This window comes from Notothenia rossii (assembly GCF_949606895.1).
Source record: "Notothenia rossii genome assembly, chromosome: 3".
NCBI classification, from domain to species: Eukaryota; Metazoa; Chordata; class Actinopteri; order Perciformes; family Nototheniidae; genus Notothenia; species Notothenia rossii.
Genome location: NC_136901.1, coordinates 76,074,678 through 76,092,156, shown reverse-complemented (window position 1 = coordinate 76,092,156; position 17,479 = coordinate 76,074,678). Strand labels below are relative to the sequence as shown.

The window sequence follows — 17,479 nt, the reverse complement described above, 5'->3', positions numbered from 1 at the left end:
CTCTAGAGGAGAGTCAGGTTCATCCAGGATGCTCTTTTCACTCTGTATCCGCTGCATCGTCCCTGTAGAACTGGGGTCCATTATCATCACGTTCTGACTCCCGGTTCCGCCGAACTTACAGTCACTCTTTCTGGAGTCAGTCGTCCTGCACACCTCGTAGTTGTACACGTGTTGGAGAGTCCCTGTCCCCAAAGTGTCTGAGTAACGTGGAGGATAATATGGAATCACAGGGAGATTGGAGTGACACATGATGCGAGACTGTCTCCACCTGTAGATCTTCACTGATATAATAACCACTAAACACATGATGAAGAGGAAGGACACTACAGCCAGAGCCAGCACTAAGTAAAAAGTCAGGTTGTCATTGTACTCCTTGTCCTGTGTAAAGTCAGTGAACTCAGAGAGCACTTCCGGGAAGCTGTCAGCCACCACCACGTTAACAATGACTGTAGCTGAACGAGAGGGCTGCCCGTTGTCCTCCACTATAACAGTCAGTCTTTGTTTCACAGCATCTTTATCAGTCACCTGGCGGATAGTCCTTATTTCTCCATTCTGTAAGCCCACTTCAAACAGCGCCCTGTCTGTGGCTTTCTGCAGTTTATAGGAGAGCCAGGCATTCTGTCCAGAGTCCACATCAACAGCCACCACTTTAGTGACCAGATAGCCCACATCTGCTGAACGAGGCACCATCTCAGCCACCAGAGAGCCACCAGTCTGGACTGGGTACAGGACCTGAGGAGGGTTGTCGTTCTGGTCCTGGATCAGTATTTTCACAGTCACATTGCTACTCAGTGGAGGAGAGCCTCCATCCTGAGCTTTGACCCTGAAGTGGAAGTCTTTAATCTGCTCGTAGTCAAAAGAGCGCACTGCATGGATGACTCCACTATCAGCACTAACGGACACATATGAGGAGACTGCCACTCCGTTAACAGAGGAGTCCTCCAGGATGTAAGAAACACGGGCATTCTGGTTCCAGTCAGCGTCTCTGGCTCTCACTGTGAATACAGAGAGGCCTGGTGTGTTGTTTTCTACAATGTAGGCCTCATATGAGCTGCTCTCAAAGACAGGAGCGTTATCATTCACATCAGAGATCTGTAAGGTGAGAGTGACGCTGCTGGAGAGGGAGGGCACTCCCTCATCAGAGCAGGTCACTGTTATATTAAACTGAGAAGATATCTCTCTGTCTAATTCACCATCTGTCACTAAACTATAGAAATTATTTGAAGTTGATTTCAATTCGAAAGGAATATTTTCATTTATAAAACATTGAACTCTACCATTTTCACCTGAGTCTGGGTCTTGGATGTTAATCATTGTAACGACTGTTTTGGGGTTTGCACTTTCTGATATAATAGTGGATTTAGACATGATTTTGATCGTTGGCTCATTGTCATTTATATCGACTACATCGACGATTACTTTACAAGAATCACTAAGCCCCCCGTTATCTCTTCCCCGTACATTGATCTGGAAAGTTCGTTTCTTTTCATAATCTAAATGTCCAATCAACTTAACCTCACCGCTCTCCTCATTTATATCAAACATATGTCTGACGTCATCTAAAGTGTTTGTGATAGAATACGTTATTTTTCCATTTAATCCATGATCAGCATCTGACGCACTGACGGTGTTCACTATCGTGCCTTTTATAGCATTTTCGGCTACAGTGCCTTTGTAAATTGGGTGCGTAAAAACAGGTGCATTGTCATTGACATCTAACACTGTGATGAGAATCTGCATTGTCCCTGACATATGTGGGTCTCCTCCGTCTACAGCCGTCAGAGCCAAATAAATGAACTCATTTTTCTCTCTGTCTAGAGGTTTTTGTAAGACCATCTCAACATTCTTTGTACCGTCGGCTTGGTTGTGCAGTTTGAGTAGAAAATTATCGCTTGGCTTAAGTACGTAGCTTTGAAGACTATTTATACCTACATCCAAATCAACTGCTCTTTCTAGATCGAATTTTGCACCGACGACTGCAGATTCACTGATTATGAATTTGATTTCGTTTTTTTCAAAGGTTGGTGCATTATCGTTAATATCAGTAATTTCAACTGTTACACTGTAAAATTCCATCGGATTCTCTAAGACAATTTGGAAATGCACAGCACATGGTGTGGTATCACCGCACAACGCCTCTCTGTCTATTTTCTCTTTAATAAGGAGGACTCCTCTCTCGCTGTTCAGCTCCATGTATTCTCTGCTATCACCAGAATAAACACGAGCGTTGCCCAACCTCAAGCGTTTAGAGTCCAAACCCAAATCCAGAGCTATATTGCCAACCAAAGAGCCTTTCGCCATCTCCTCCGGTACAGAGTAGCTGACCTGCCCGAAGACTGAACCAAGAGAGAGGATCGTAATAAACAACAGTACTTGCCGTCTCATTGTTTAAAATTATCTCAGAAAAAGGAAGAACAAACTCGTAAATCCGTCAGAAAGGTGATCGAGCATTCAAATAAAAATATGAAGCAACATCAGTCCTCAAATTTGAAGCTGAAATATTAAGTATTTTTTCTAAGTCGTGTATATCGGCTCCCCTACCGAAGACACTGCGATCTGCGACTGCCCTCTCTCTCTAACACATCGAAATGAAAAGGCGGTACTGCTTTTAAATATACTACAACTGCAACAGACTAGGCAACAGCGGCCCATTGAGTTCAAATAACAAAACTGCACACCATGTGTTGTGAGAGGGGAGAGATGGAAAGCTGGGGAAATAGCTTGAATACAATTGTTATATTATGTAGCCATAGTTAAATAATCTATTGATTCAACTACAATCTAAATGTGTGAATAAAACATGTTCAAATATCTCGACAGTCATATGTGGGGATAACTAATCAGTTTCTGTCACACTAAACAACATGTTTTCAAATGTATAGGCTATTGGGTTATATTTCTCGCGCTATACCTAACATCCATGAAGGCAACATGATAGAGGGAGGGCTGTCACTAAGGATGACAAACTACTCTTTGGTAAGCCCCGCCCCCCAAGCAACATCATAATTCAAGTTTGAAAGCGGAAAAAATATCTGAAAGTGAAAAACGATCTGAAGGCGAAAACAAATGTGAAACCTAAAAAAACAAGATTTCAAACAAAAATAAATAATTGTTTTGAATCTGAAAGCATAAAATCTGCAACTAAAAAAAATAAGGATTCAAATATCAAAATATGTATAAAAGTAAAATAAGAAAATAAATATTTTATTCAACCAAATTGCTGAACTGAATAAAAAATAATATTTAACCTGAACAATTATTCAAATACTTATTTTTGGTTTGAAAACATCATTGTATTTCTCAAAGTTCAGGATAAAAAGTTGAAATTTCAAATAAATTGTAATTTTTTGAATGATCAAAACGTATGACCCTGATATAGCTCCATACAAATGCTCCATTATGCTGTCCGAGGTGCTGAAACATAAAGTTCCAAACAAATGGGTAAAAATGCTGGCATATTTGATACGAACATTTAGTATTAATAAGGGAGTGGTAATTAGTGTTACACATTTCTAACCTCTAGAGGAGAGTCAGGTTCATCCAGGATGCTCTTTTCACTCTGTATCCGCTGCATCGTCCCTGTAGAACTGGGGTCCATTATCAGCACGTTCTGAGTTCCTGCTCCGCCAAACTTACAGTCACTCTTTCTGGAGTCAGTCGTCCTGCACACCTCGTAGTTGTACACGTGTTGGAGAGTCCCTGTCCCCAAAGTGTCCGAGTAACGTGGAGGATAATATGGAATCACAGGGAGATTGGAGTGAAACATGATGCGAGACTGTCTCCACCTGTAGATCTTCACTGATATAATAACCACTAAACACGTGATGAAGAGGAAGGACACTACAGCCAGAGCCAGCACTAAGTAAAAAGTCAGGTTGTCATTGTACTCCTTGTCCTGTGTAAAGTCAGTGAACTCAGACAGCACTTCCGGGAAGCTGTCCGCCACCACCACGTTAACAATGACTGTAGCTGAACGAGAGGGCTGCCCGTTGTCCTCCAATATAACAGTCAGTCTTTGTTTCACAGCATCTTTATCAGTCACCTGGCGGATAGTTCTTATTTCTCCATTCTGTAAGCCCACTTCAAACAGCGCCCTGTCCGTGGCTTTCTGCAGTTTATAGGAGAGCCAGGCATTCTGTCCAGAGTCCACATCAACAGCCACCACTTTAGTGACCAGATAGCCCACATCTGCTGAACGAGGCACCATCTCAGCCACCAGAGAGCCACCAGTCTGGACTGGGTACAGGACCTGAGGAGGGTTGTCGTTCTGGTCCTGGATCAGTATTTTCACAGTCACATTGCTACTAAGTGGAGGAGAGCCTCCATCCTGAGCTTTAACCCGGAAGTGGAAGTCTTTGATCTGCTCGTAGTCAAAAGAGCACACTGCATGGATGACTCCACTATCAGCACTAATGGACACATATGAGGAGACTGACACTCCGTTAACAAAGGAGTCCTCCAGGATGTAAGAAACACGGGCATTCTGGTTCCAGTCAGCGTCTCTGGCTCTCACTGTGAATACAGAGAGGCCTGGTGTGTTGTTTTCTACAATGTAGCCCTCATATGAGCTGCTCTCAAAGACAGGAGCGTTATCATTCACATCAGAGATCTGTAAGGTGAGAGTGACGCTGCTGGAGAGGGAGGGCACTCCCTCATCAGAGCAGGTCACTGTGATATTATATTCAGAGGATCTCTCTCTGTCTAATTCACTGTCTGTCACAATGCTATAAAAATTACTGGATGTAGGTGTAATTGTAAAGGGTATGTTTTTATCAATTACACATCGGACCTTCCCGTTCTCTTCAGAATCAGGATCATGTACACTCATTGCAGCAACCACTGTGTTTGGACGTGAATCTTCTTCTATTGAATTTGATGATGAAATAATATTAATAACTGGGCTATTGTCATTAATGTCACCTACATCAATAACTACTTTGCTTGAATCAGATAAACCTCCTCGGTCAACTGCCTCTATATCAATTTCATATTTTTTGGCTTTTTCATAGTCAATAAGCCCATTTAATATTATGTGACCATCTTCAGTAACGTGAAATAATTTGGAAATGCTCCTCATGCTATTTCCTATTACGTAGCTAACCTCCCCATTCGATCCTTTGTCTACATCTGAGGCACTCACTTTTGTTATAAGTGTTCCCGTCACAGCGTTTTCTTTCACACTTGCTTTGTAAATGTGTTGTGTAAACACAGGAGCGTTATCATTAGCGTCTAACACAGCAATGTGAATCTGCATCGTGCCAGATCTCTGCGGCTCTCCTCCATCTACAGCCGTTAACAATAATGATGCAAACTCTTGTTTTTCTCTATCCAAGGGTTTCTGTAAAATCATTTCCACCTTTTTACCGCCATCAGACTGACTATGTAATTTGAGCACAAAATGATCATTGGGCTTCAGTGTGTAGCTCTGAAGACCGTTCAGTCCTATATCATGGTCTATTGCTTTCTCTAGCATGAATTTAGAGCCGATAATAGCAGACTCGCTTATTTCAAACCTCCTCTCTTGCTTTTCGAAAACGGGAGCATTGTCATTAATATCTGTGATTTCGACTGTGATCTGGAATATTTCTATTGGGTTTTCTAAGGCGATCTGAAAATGCAAAGCACAAGGCGTTGTCTGACCACAGAGAGCCTCGCGGTCTATTTTCTCTTTAATGACAAGTAGTCCCTTTTCCTTGTTAAGATGAATATATTCTGTGCTGTCTCCCGTGTGGATTCGAGCTTTACCCGTCTGTAATCGTTTAACACCCAAACCTAAATCCTGAACTATGTTACCGACCAAAGAGCCTTTGGCCATTTCCTCCGGAATGGAGTAGCTGACCTGGCCGAGCACTGAACTGAGACAGAGCACGGAGAAAAACAACAATACTTGCGGTCTCATTGTTCCGTCAGGCTCATCCGTCCAACCAAACTAACGTTTTATCTTCCGTTTCGCAATCAGCGCTACCGAGGCAAATAAAGTAGGCAAAATGATCTGTCTAATCAACAACTGACGACGCTATAATTCCAATGTGATATTCCGTGCATCGTGTTACTTCCACCTTCGACTCTGGGTAAATGCTTCCTAATCATCCTTTCTTGTGTGCGCGGACCGGGGAGTTCCTCCTGTATAAATACATATTTGAAACGCCAAGACGCTAGTCAACAGCGGCCCACTGAGTTCACAAGACGAAACTACAATTGATAAATTAAGTAAAATATACTGTTGGGTCTGTTGTTACTATATGTCCCCTTTAAAAGACAGCACACAGAAAACAGCTTTGATTAGGTTAAATTAGAACACTGCTACAAAACATCACAAGATTACACCCAAAGAAGAACAAGAAATATTGGCTATAAATAAAGGAAATCACCTGTGTCAAAAAAGGAGAAAATACTTTTTGGAAAGCAGAAATATAAAAGAGAGTAATACAATTCCCTGTAAGGCATGCTGAAATTGCATGGGCTGTAAATGACATGGATGAATCGTGAACTTATATACAAGTATGACTTTGATTATACGAATTGTTACTTTCTAACCTCTAGAGGAGAGTCAGGTTCATCCAGGATGCTCTTTTCACTCTGTATCCGCTGCATCGTCCCTGTAGAACTGGGGTCCATTATCAGCACGTTTTGACCGGCTGTGCCAAATTTACAGTCACTCTTTCTGGAGTCAGTCGTCCTGCACACCTCGTAGTTGTACACGTGTTGGAGAGTCCCAGTCCCCAAAGTGTCTGAGTAACGTGGAGGATAATATGGAATCACAGGGAGATTGGAGTGAAACATGATGCGAGACTGTCTCCACCTGTAGATCTTCACTGATATAATAACCACTAAACACGTGATGAAGAGGAAGGACACTACAGCCAGAGCCAGCACTAAGTAAAAAGTCAGGTTGTCATTGTACTCCTTGTCCTGTGTAAAGTCAGTGAACTCAGACAGCACTTCCGGGAAGCTGTCAGCCACCACCACGTTAACAATGACTGTAGCTGAACGAGAGGGCTGCCCGTTGTCCTCCACTATAACAGACAGTCTTTGTTTCACAGCATCTTTATCATTCACCTGGCGGATAGTTCTTATTTCTCCATTCTGTAAGCCCACTTCAAACAGCGCCCTGTCTGTGGCTTTCTGCAGTTTATAGGAGAGCCAGGCATTCTGTCCAGAGTCCACATCAACAGCCACCACTTTAGTGACCAGATAGCCCACATCTGCTGAACGAGGCACCATCTCAGCCACCAGAGAGCCACCAGTCTGGACTGGGTACAGGACCTGAGGCGGGTTGTCGTTCTGGTCCTCGATCAGTATTTTCACAGTCACGTTGCTACTCAGTGGAGGAGAGCCTCCATCCTGAGCTTTGACTCGGAAGTGGAAGTCTTTGATCTGCTCGTAATCAAAAGAGCGCACTGCATGGATGACTCCACTATCAGCACTAACAGACACATATGAGGAGACTGCCACTCCGTTAGCAGAGGAGTCCTCCAGGATGTAAGAAACACGGGCATTCTGGTTCCAGTCAGCGTCTCTGGCTCTCACTGTGAATATAGAGAGGCCTGGTGTGTTGTTTTCTACAATGTAGGCCTCATATGAGCTGCTGTCAAAGATAGGCGAGTTATCATTCACATCAGAGATCTGTAAGGTGAGAGTGACGCTGCTGGAGAGGGAGGGCACCCCCTCATCAGAGCAGGTCACTGTTATATTATACTGAGAAGCTTTCTCTCTGTCTAATGCCATCTCTGTAAGTAGACTATAAAATCCATTCATTGTACTTTGTATTTTAAAAGGGATGTCGTCATTAATGTTGCATTTGACTTCTCCATTCCTCTCAGAGTCAGGGTCATTCACGCTTAGCATAGCAATCACAGTATTCTCAGGGGAGTCTTCTAAAAAGGTGTCTGATTTAGATAGTATTTTTAACTGAGGACTGTTGTCATTGACATCAGTGATATCAATTAGGATCTTACTGGAGTCAGAGAGTCCCCCATTATCTATCACCTCAATATCTATTTGAAAGAGTTTCGCTTTTTCATAATCTATTTCACCTATCAAGACGACATCACCTGTTTTTCCATTAATCTGAAATAGGTCAGATAGTCGACGCTTGCTATTTGAAATTGCATATGTTATTTCTCCATTAGAGCCTCCATCTTTGTCAGATGCACTAACAGTTATAACACTAGTTCCTCTCGGGGAATTCTCGGTTATTGTTGCCTTGTATATGGGCTTAGTGAAAACCGGCGCATTGTCATTCACATCCAACACGTTGACAGTTATCTGCATTGTACCTGACATACGCGGCTGTCCGCCATCTAGTGCAGTTAATAACAGCGATATCAGATCCTGGTGCTCTCGATCCAGAGGCTTCTGTAAAACCATTTCTACCTTTTTACTTCCGTCCGCTTGATTCTCTAATTTTAAAGCAAAGTTATTTGATGGATTAAGCGAATAGCTTTGGAGACCATTTATACCAATGTCAGCATCGATGGCTTTCTCCAGTACAAATTTAGACCCAATGACGGCTGACTCGCTGATATCAAAACGCTTCTCACTCGACGAAAAGCTGGGAGCATTATCGTTTATATCTGTGATTTCTAATGTAATGCGAAACAATTCCATCGGATTTTCTAAAATCATCTGTAAATGTAAAGCACAGGGCGTCGTTTCTCCGCACAGCGTTTCTCTGTCCGTTCTCTCTTTGATAAGGAGGACACCCCTCTCTCTGTTCAACTCGAAATATTCTGCACTGTCTCCCGAATGAATACGAGCTTTTCCCGACTTGAGTCTTTTAAACTCTAAACCTAAATCTTGAGCTAAATTACAGACTAATGAGCCTTTCTCCATTTCCTCAGGAATGGAGTAGCTGACCTGCCCAAACACAGGGGCGAGAGAGAGGACCAACATGAACAACAATACTTGCCGTCTCATTTTTTGTCGTTGTATTCCAATCTTGTTTAGAAAAAAAATGTAATCCGTAAGGATACTGCTAGAATTGCCGACCATATATCAAGGCAAGTGATCAACAAAGCTACAGCTTTCGATGTCCAGGAGCAGTTATTTATTGAAACGACGACAGGCGCTTCGTGCCGGTTTTATTGTCTACCATGTCACAATCTAAGGAGGAGGTACAGTTGCCAGCCCTAGCTAAGACTGCCACACTCTGGCCAATAGCGGCCCTTTCTGTTCAATACAGCAAACAGCAAGGGTTGGTAATGAGTAACGTAGATTAGTTGGAACAAATAAAACACACGTGATTAAAAGTACAATTTACTTTATAATTATAGTGTTAATTATTAAAAGGACACGTGTAGATCTAGCAGAAGAAACGTATTTTGCTAATCTCATTAGGAGGTGGGCCAGTCTTTAATATAAGTGTTTAAATGCAGATTTAGCAAATTAAGTGTTAAGAAGAACCCCTACAATTAGTAGTAATATCTTGTAATATTTTAATGATTACCATGAATAGCAAAGCATAGAAGTAGCGTACAAATCATTTATAGTGACTGTAGTTCTCTGTCGTCTACATATGTGTACTAAAACCAATACGTAATAGACAAAAGCAATATATAGAAGTCACTAAATTATCAAACAGATTATGTTTAGATTATATAAATTGAAACATTTTTTATAAGCTTGAAAGTCCTCTAAATCAGGGGTTCTCAAACTTTTTGTTTATGCAGACCACTATTTATTATCAAGGATTTTCGCGGACCACCTCATATGCAAACCGTAAAAATAAGTAAAGGTAGTGTTAAAACGCCGATATTTTTTATAGTTAATTATAGACAATCAAAAGTAAATTGAAGCCTATCTGATATTTTTTTCGCACGTGACCGGTGTCTGTCTGCGTTGTGTATGTTTCTCAAAGAGGGCGGAAGACAACTTATTTTTTTCTTTTGGTCCTTGACCATATATTCAAATCTGCACTATACAAAGAACACAACAGCTGCATCAGCGAACATGAACTGCAGCTCCAACTCTTTCAACATCCGATATTGCAGGAAAGAGACGCATAACACAACGTTTACAATATCAAAGGAACTTAATAACCTGACAGCCGACCTGTAGCATAAAATCAGAGAACACTGAATATAAAATACATTAATATAAACGTATACAATAAGGAAATAATCAGTCGGAAGTCGCAACGGCTCATTTCAAAATAAACGTGGATTTGCGTAAAAAAATAGTTTTTCGGGGTTCGGGTGTTTTTAGATTTTAAATAAAAAAAGTATTGGCTTTCAGAATATGAACCCCCCCCCCCCCTGGTGGTTTTGAAATGCTCCCGATTTCTGAGGTCTCAAGGTTGGCTTTGGGAAGTATGCTCATGGACCACACACCCACCTTTTCTTTTGAAAAACTGGGTGACATACAGTCGCCCTTTAGTCCCTCTCTCTTGTCTTTCTCTCCTTTCTTTCCTTTTTGAAAGCCTGACTTTGTTAGTCGTTGAGACATGGTACGTCACACATAAGTAAGTACTAGCATCCCTCCTCACATGCTCTCACTCTCTGCTAGAAAGGGCCGGTGCATCACCGCGGTTGGAGGCAGGACGAAACCATTACATGTAAATAGAAGGGGGTGTACAGAGGCTTTGGATAATTAACTTTTGGAAGAAAATAAGTTAAATTAATCGTAAGCTTAGTGAGTACATTATCAATATAACTTTATATTAATGTTCATTATTGATGAATGATGAAAGGTTACTCAAACATTTTTTTCTTAATGTTCTAAAATAGTTTGGGCCCCTGTCAGTCACGGGCCCTTAGAATCCTCCTAACTTTTCATTCCCTTACAGCGACTCGGCATATTTTCCTTAATATTTGGAGTACAACAACAATCCTGATATCATTAGAAAGCTAGGAATATCGTCTTTCCAAAAGTCTATACAACTCAAAATGTGTCTTCGGGTCAATGCAACTGATTTCGATAGAGAATGTCACATATGAGGTGGTCCCCGAAAATCATTGATAATAAAAAGTTGATTTTATTTAGCTTTTTTCCACTGACCACCTGCAGTATCTTCGCGGACCACCAGTGGTCCGCGGACCACAGTTTGAGAACCGCTGCTCTAAATAACCCCCATACATAGATTAAAAGAAAACTCACTCTTGGAAACGCAATAAGGAAATTCATACGACAATAAACAGGAAAAAAGGCCAGGGTACGATTAGTTCCCCTGTCCATGGTGCTGATTGCAAAATACTGATGCATGCGTCTGACAACAAATGTTTCAGCGACATAGAACATGTGGAAAGATTGTAACTAAAATAACCCTAAATTACCAACCTCTGAAGGAGAGTCAGGTTCATCCAGGATGCTCTTTTCACTCTGTATCCGCTGCATCGTCCCTGTAGAACTGGGGTCCATTATCAGCACGTTCTGACTACCTGCTCCGCCGAACTTACAGTCACTCTTTCTGGAGTCTGTCGTCCTGCACACCTCGTAATTGTACACGTGTTGGAGAGTCCCTGTCCCCAAAGTGTCTGAGTAACGTGGTGGATAATATGGAATCACAGGGAGATTGGAGTGAAACATGATGCGAGACTGTCTCCACCTGTAGATCTTCACTGATATAATAACCACTAAACACGTGATGAAGAGGAAGGACACTACAGCCAGAGCCAGCACTAAGTAAAAAGTCAGGTTGTCATTGTACTCCTTGTCCTGTGTAAAGTCAGTGAACTCAGACAGCACTTCCGGGAAGCTGTCAGCCACCACTACGTTAACAATGACTGTAGCTGAACGAGAGGGCTGCCCGTTGTCCTCCACTATAACAGTCAGTCTTTGTTTCACAGCATCTTTATCAGTCACCTGGCAGATAGTCCTTATTTCTCCATTCTGTAAGCCCACTTCAAACAGCGCCCTGTCTGTGGCTTTCTGCAGTTTATAGGAGAGCCAGGCATTCTGTCCAGAGTCCACATCAACAGCCACCACTTTAGTGACCAGATAGTCCACATCTGCTGAACGAGGCACCATCTCAGCCACCAGAGAGCCACCAGTCTGGACTGGGTACAGGACCTGAGGAGGGTTGTCGTTCTGGTCCTGGATCAGTATTTTCACAGTCACATTGCTACTGAGTGGAGGAGAGCCTCCATCCTGAGCTTTGACCCGGAAGCGGAAGTCTTTGATCTGCTCGTAGTCAAAAGAGCGCACTGCATGGATGACTCCACTGTCAGCACTGACAGACACATATGAGGAGACTGCCACTCCGTTAACAGAGGAGTCCTCCAGGATGTAAGAAACACGGGCATTCTGGTTCCAGTCAGAGTCTCTGGCTCTCACTGTGAATATAGAGAGGCCTGGTGTGTTGTTTTCTACAATGTAGGCCTCATATGAGCTGCTCTCAAAGACAGGAGCGTTATCATTCACATCAGAGATCTGTAAGGTGAGAGTGACGCTGCTGGAGAGGGAGGGCACTCCCTCATCTGAGCATGTCACTGTTATATTATACTCAGAGGCTGTCTCCCTATCCAGATCACTATCTGTCATTAAGCTATAGAAATTGTTTGATGTCAACATTATAGTCAGAGGGGTATTATCGTTGATAAAACAGCTAACTTTACCATTTTCATTGGAATCTGGGTCTTGGACGTTCATCATTGCTACAACTGTGCTCGGTTTTGAGTTTTCAGATATCATGTTTGATTTTGACATTATATTAATTGTTGGTTTATTGTCGTTTATATCCACCACTTCAACTATGACTTTACACGAATCTGTAAGTCCACCATCATCACTTGCACGTATATTAATATGGTAATTCCGTGCATTTTCATAATCAATATTTCCAGTCAATCTAATTTCACCACTGTCTTCGTTTATCTGAAATAATGAATGGGCTTGATGTAAACTGTTTGCAATTGAATATCTTATTCTACCATTTGTCCCATGATCTGCATCTGACGCAGCAACCCCGGTGACAACTATCCCTTCAGGAGCGTTTTCAAAAACAGTGGCAGTGTAGGTGGACTGTGTAAAAATAGGAGCATTATCATTGACATCTAATACCGTTATCAAAATCCGAATTGTTCCTGACATTTGCGGGTCTCCTCCATCGAACGCTGTTAAAACTAAAGAGATCAATTCTTCTTTCTCTCTGTCGAGGGGCTTCTGCAAAATCATTTCCACTTTTTCTGTTCCATCAGCTTGACTTTCACGTTTTAGTACAAAATTATCAGTGGGCTTAAGTTCGTATTTCTGAAGACCATTTTTGCCAACATCAAGATCAATTGCTCTGTCTAATACAAACTTTGATCCAATTACAGCAGATTCGCTGATTTTAAAACTGACTTCATTTTTTTCAAAGGTGGGAGGATTATCATTTATGTCTGTAATCTCGACTGTGATACTGTAGAACTCCATGGGGTTCTCCAAAATTATCTGAAAATGCAAAGCACAAGGCGTAGTCTGTCTGCATGTCGTCTCTCTGTCGACCCTGTCTTTGATAATAAGGACTCCTCGGTCTTTGTTCAGCTCGATGTATCCCGCACTGTCTCCTGTAAAAACGCGAGCTTGGCCGGATTTCAGTCGTTTTACATCTAATCCCAAATCCTGAGCAATAGCACCGACTAAAGCGCCACTCGGCATTTCCTCGGGGATGGAGTAGCTGACCTGGCCGAGCACTGAACTGAGACGAACGACCAAATAAAACAATACTTGCAGTCTCATTGTTCTGCCCGAAATTTTCCTCGCAAAATGCAGTAAAAACGAGTTATGTTCCGCGATGCAAGGATATCTATGGTCCGTCACAGTTTTAAAAACAGAGTAAAATGGGGAAATCCATATTCGTCTTCATCGGTAAAAAGAGCTTCTCCACTCTCGGTTGAATGTCCACCGACGCTGTAACCCTGTGTCTATCCTTCTCTATGTGATATCACCGTAAAGGGGAGGTTTCTTTACAAATATACCATGACAACTCAACACACTGACCTACAGCGGCCCTTAGAGTACAGAGTGATGAACTACAGAATGTGCCCGGAAAAAAAAAACTGTACTCGAGCACAAACCATTTCGATATGTACAAGGAGAGATAACCAATCAAATAGTTGATTAAAAAATGCAATTCTATAATGAGGCGCATACTTCATACATTGGTTAAAAAAACACATTCATACACCGTTATGATGAAGTGGAAAGGAAATATCAATACAATATGTTCGCTTATGTACAAAGAGTTCCATTATACATATATATATAAATACCAAGTAACAAATTAAATAGTTAAATACTAATTCATTAAATGTTATGGTTTGCATAATATGATAGATAGAATTAAATCTGATAAATAGATAAATAGATAGATATTGGCAAGCACATTAAGGAAATTCAATAAATAGAAAAAAAAGCCCAGGGCGCGACCAGTGCCACAGTCCGTGGTTCTGATTGCAAAATACTGATGCATTGCGCTGTAACAAATGTTTCAGCCACATAAATCGTGTGAAGAGCTTACAACTGAAAATAACCCCACATAACTAACCTCTAGAGGAGAGTCTGGTTCATCCAGGATGCTCTTTTCACTCTGTATCCGCTGCATCGTCCCTGTAGAACTGGGGCCCATTATCAGCACGTTCTGACTACCTGCTCCGCCAAACTTACAGTCACTCTTTCTGGAGTCAGTCGTCCTGCACACCTCGTAGTTGTACACGTGTTGGAGAGTCCCTGTCCCCAAAGTGTCTGAGTAACGTGGAGGATAATATGGAATCACAGGGAGATTGGAGTGAAACATGATGCGAGACTGTCTCCACCTGTAGATCTTCACTGATATAATAACCACTAAACACGTGATGAAGAGGAAGGACACTACAGCCAGAGCCAGCACTAAGTAAAAAGTCAGGTTGTCATTGTACTCCTTGTCCTGTGTAAAGTCAGTGAACTCAGACAGCACTTCCGGGAAGCTGTCAGCCACCACCACGTTAACAATGACTGTAGCTGAACGAGAGGGCTGCCCGTTGTCCTCCACTATAACAGACAGTCTTTGTTTCACAGCATCTTTATCAGTCACCTGGCGGATAGTTCTTATTTCTCCATTCTGTAAGCCCACTTCAAACAGCACCCTGTCTGTGGCTTTCTGCAGTTTATAGGAGAGCCAGGCATTCTGTCCAGAGTCCACATCAACAGCCACCACTTTAGTGACCAGATAGCCCACATCTGCTGAACGAGGCACCATCTCAGCCACCAGAGAGCCACCAGTCTGGACTGGGTACAGGACCTGAGGAGGGTTGTCGTTCTGGTCCTGGATCAGTATTTTCACAGTCACATTGCTACTGAGTGGAGGAGAGCCTCCATCCTGTGCTTTGACTCGGAAGTGGAAGTCTTTGATCTGCTCGTAGTCAAAAGAGCGCACTGCATGGATGACTCCACTATCAGCGCTAACGGACACATATGAGGAGACTGGCACTCCGTTAGCAGAGGAGTCCTCCAGGATGTAAGAAACACGGGCATTCTGGTTCCAGTCAGCATCTTTGGCTCTCACTGTGAATATAGAGAGGCCTGGTGTGTTGTTTTCTACAATGTAGGCCTCATATGAGCTGCTCTCAAAGACAGGAGCGTTATCATTCACATCAGAGATCTGTAAGGTGAGAGTGACGCTGCTGGAGAGGGAGGGCACTCCCTCATCAGAGCAGGTCACTGTGATATTAAACTGAGAAGCTATCTCTCTGTCTAAAGTGACCTCTGTAACTAAAGTGTAAAAGCCATTTAACGTAGACAGTATTTTGAAGGGAATGCTACCATCTATATTACACTCTACCTCTCCATTATTCTCTGAATCTGGATCATTTACACTTAACATAGCTATAACAGTGTTAGGAGGTGAGTCCTCTAATACGGTCTCTGATTTAGAAAGCATGGTAATGAAGGGATTATTATCATTTATATCAATAACATCTACAATAACTTTAGTGGAATCAGAGAGTCCTCCGCTGTCTACAACCTCAACATCCATTTCATATATTTTCGCCTTTTCATAATCAATGTTTCCGATTAGGACAATTTCTCCTGTTTTTGAATCCATTTTAAATAGTTCAGATAAAATGCGTTCACTAGTAGATATCAAATATGACACTTCTTTGTTTGAGCCGATGTCTTTATCAGATGCACTAACAGTCGTTACGCTGGTGCCTTTGGGAGAATGTTCTTGTATTTTTGCTCTATACAGCGGCTTAGCAAATGTAGGTGCGTTGTCATTCACATCTAATACATTTACAAATATCTGCATTGTCCCTGACATCTGCGGCTCTCCTCCATCTATAGCGGTTAACAAAAGTGAAATGTATTCCTGCTTTTCTCTATCTAGAGGCTTCTGTAAAACCATCTCGACCTTTTTACTTCCCCCTGCCTGAATTCCAGGTTTTAATACAAAATTATCAGTAGGTGTAAGTGAGTATCGCTGTAAGCCATTCATCCCGATATCAGAATCAATGGCTTTTTCTAAAATGAATTTCGATCCGATGACAGCAGACTCGCTAATTTCAAATCGTTTTTCTGCGTTTGTAAAACTGGGGGTATTATCGTTTATGTCGGTGATCTCCACTGTTACGCGAAACATTTCCATTGGATTTTCCAGAATTAACTGGAAATGTAAAGCACAAGGCGTCGTCTCTCCGCACAGCGCCTCTCTGTCTATTCTCTCCTGAATGAGAAGGACTCCCCTTTCTTTCTTCAGCCCGATGTATTCTACGCTGCCCCCTGTATGGACACGAGCTTTTCCTGATTTCAGCCTTTTAAGATCCAAACCTAAATCCTGGGCTATGTTTCCAACGACAGAGCCTTTCGACAGTTCTTCGGGGATGGAATAACTGACCTGCCCGGTCACGTAGCTGAGGCATAGCAGCGAGAGAAATAACAGTACTCGCCGTCTCATTGTTCTGCCTGCAATCGTTTCCTGCACCGTTAAAACAAACACATCCCAATTCAGTCAATGCCAAAGTAGAAATCAAGAAAAACCGTCCACACCAACTTTAGAAGGAAAAACAAAGCATCCAGAAATGTAAATCCTCTCAAGGCTCCATAGCTAAGCGCAGACTGTTTGCTCCGTCTTTCTCCGGTTATGACTCCCGTGTAGGCCTAATATACACGAATGGGCAGGACAGACAGAAAATATAAACTCTAATTCACAACACGCTTGCCAATAGCGACCCTCTGAGTTGAAAATACAAATTACAACAAGTGATATGAAACAAATGCAGTTACACTGATGATCAAGAGGATGTAAAATCAGAAAATAACCTGTCCATTTAGTTGGCATAATGATATTTTCCAATATATTGTTCGGTAAACAAATGCAGTTACACTGACTGATGATCATAAACCCGGATTTTATTGAAATAAAAATGTTAAGCTGTCATTATTAATGCCGTTCATGTTTTGTAAAAAGACTCATTACTAAAGCAAATTAGTTGTTTGCACTATTTAGCTGAAATGTGCATTACAATAATCCAATTAAGCAGATGTAGTGCCCGTGCCTTAATTTACTTTGTTGGGATCCCTC

At 42.0% G+C, this 17,479-nt stretch overlaps 2 protein-coding genes across 18 annotated transcripts in view; both read right to left on the bottom strand.

Moving 5' to 3' along the window:
• The window catches only part of LOC307031498 (protocadherin gamma-C5-like), a 199,205-nt gene that overhangs the window by 57,925 nt on the left and 123,801 nt on the right, over window positions 1-17,479 (bottom strand). Inside the window, exon 1 of one of the 17 annotated variants that reach the window (XM_079668675.1) lies at window positions 14,468-17,046. The exons of 13 other annotated variants lie outside the window; for them this stretch is intronic. In XM_079668675.1, coding sequence (XP_079524801.1) covers window positions 14,468-16,852 — 2,385 coding nt within the window. In that variant the 5' untranslated portion in view covers window positions 16,853-17,046. Of the gene's footprint in view, window positions 3,173-3,517; window positions 6,057-14,467; window positions 17,047-17,479 lie in introns of those variants that run through there. 3 more of the 17 variants (XM_079668665.1, XM_079668671.1, XM_079668666.1) reach the window with 3 other exon arrangements.
• On the bottom strand, window positions 6,243-13,885 carry LOC307034557 (uncharacterized protein). Its single transcript, XM_079673383.1, has 2 exons — window positions 11,278-13,885; window positions 6,243-8,982 (listed from the first exon to the last, which is right to left on the bottom strand). Exons 1-2 carry the CDS (start codon window positions 13,657-13,659, stop codon window positions 6,526-6,528), a joined length of 4,839 nt encoding a protein of 1,612 aa, XP_079529509.1. The 5' UTR covers window positions 13,660-13,885; the 3' UTR covers window positions 6,243-6,525.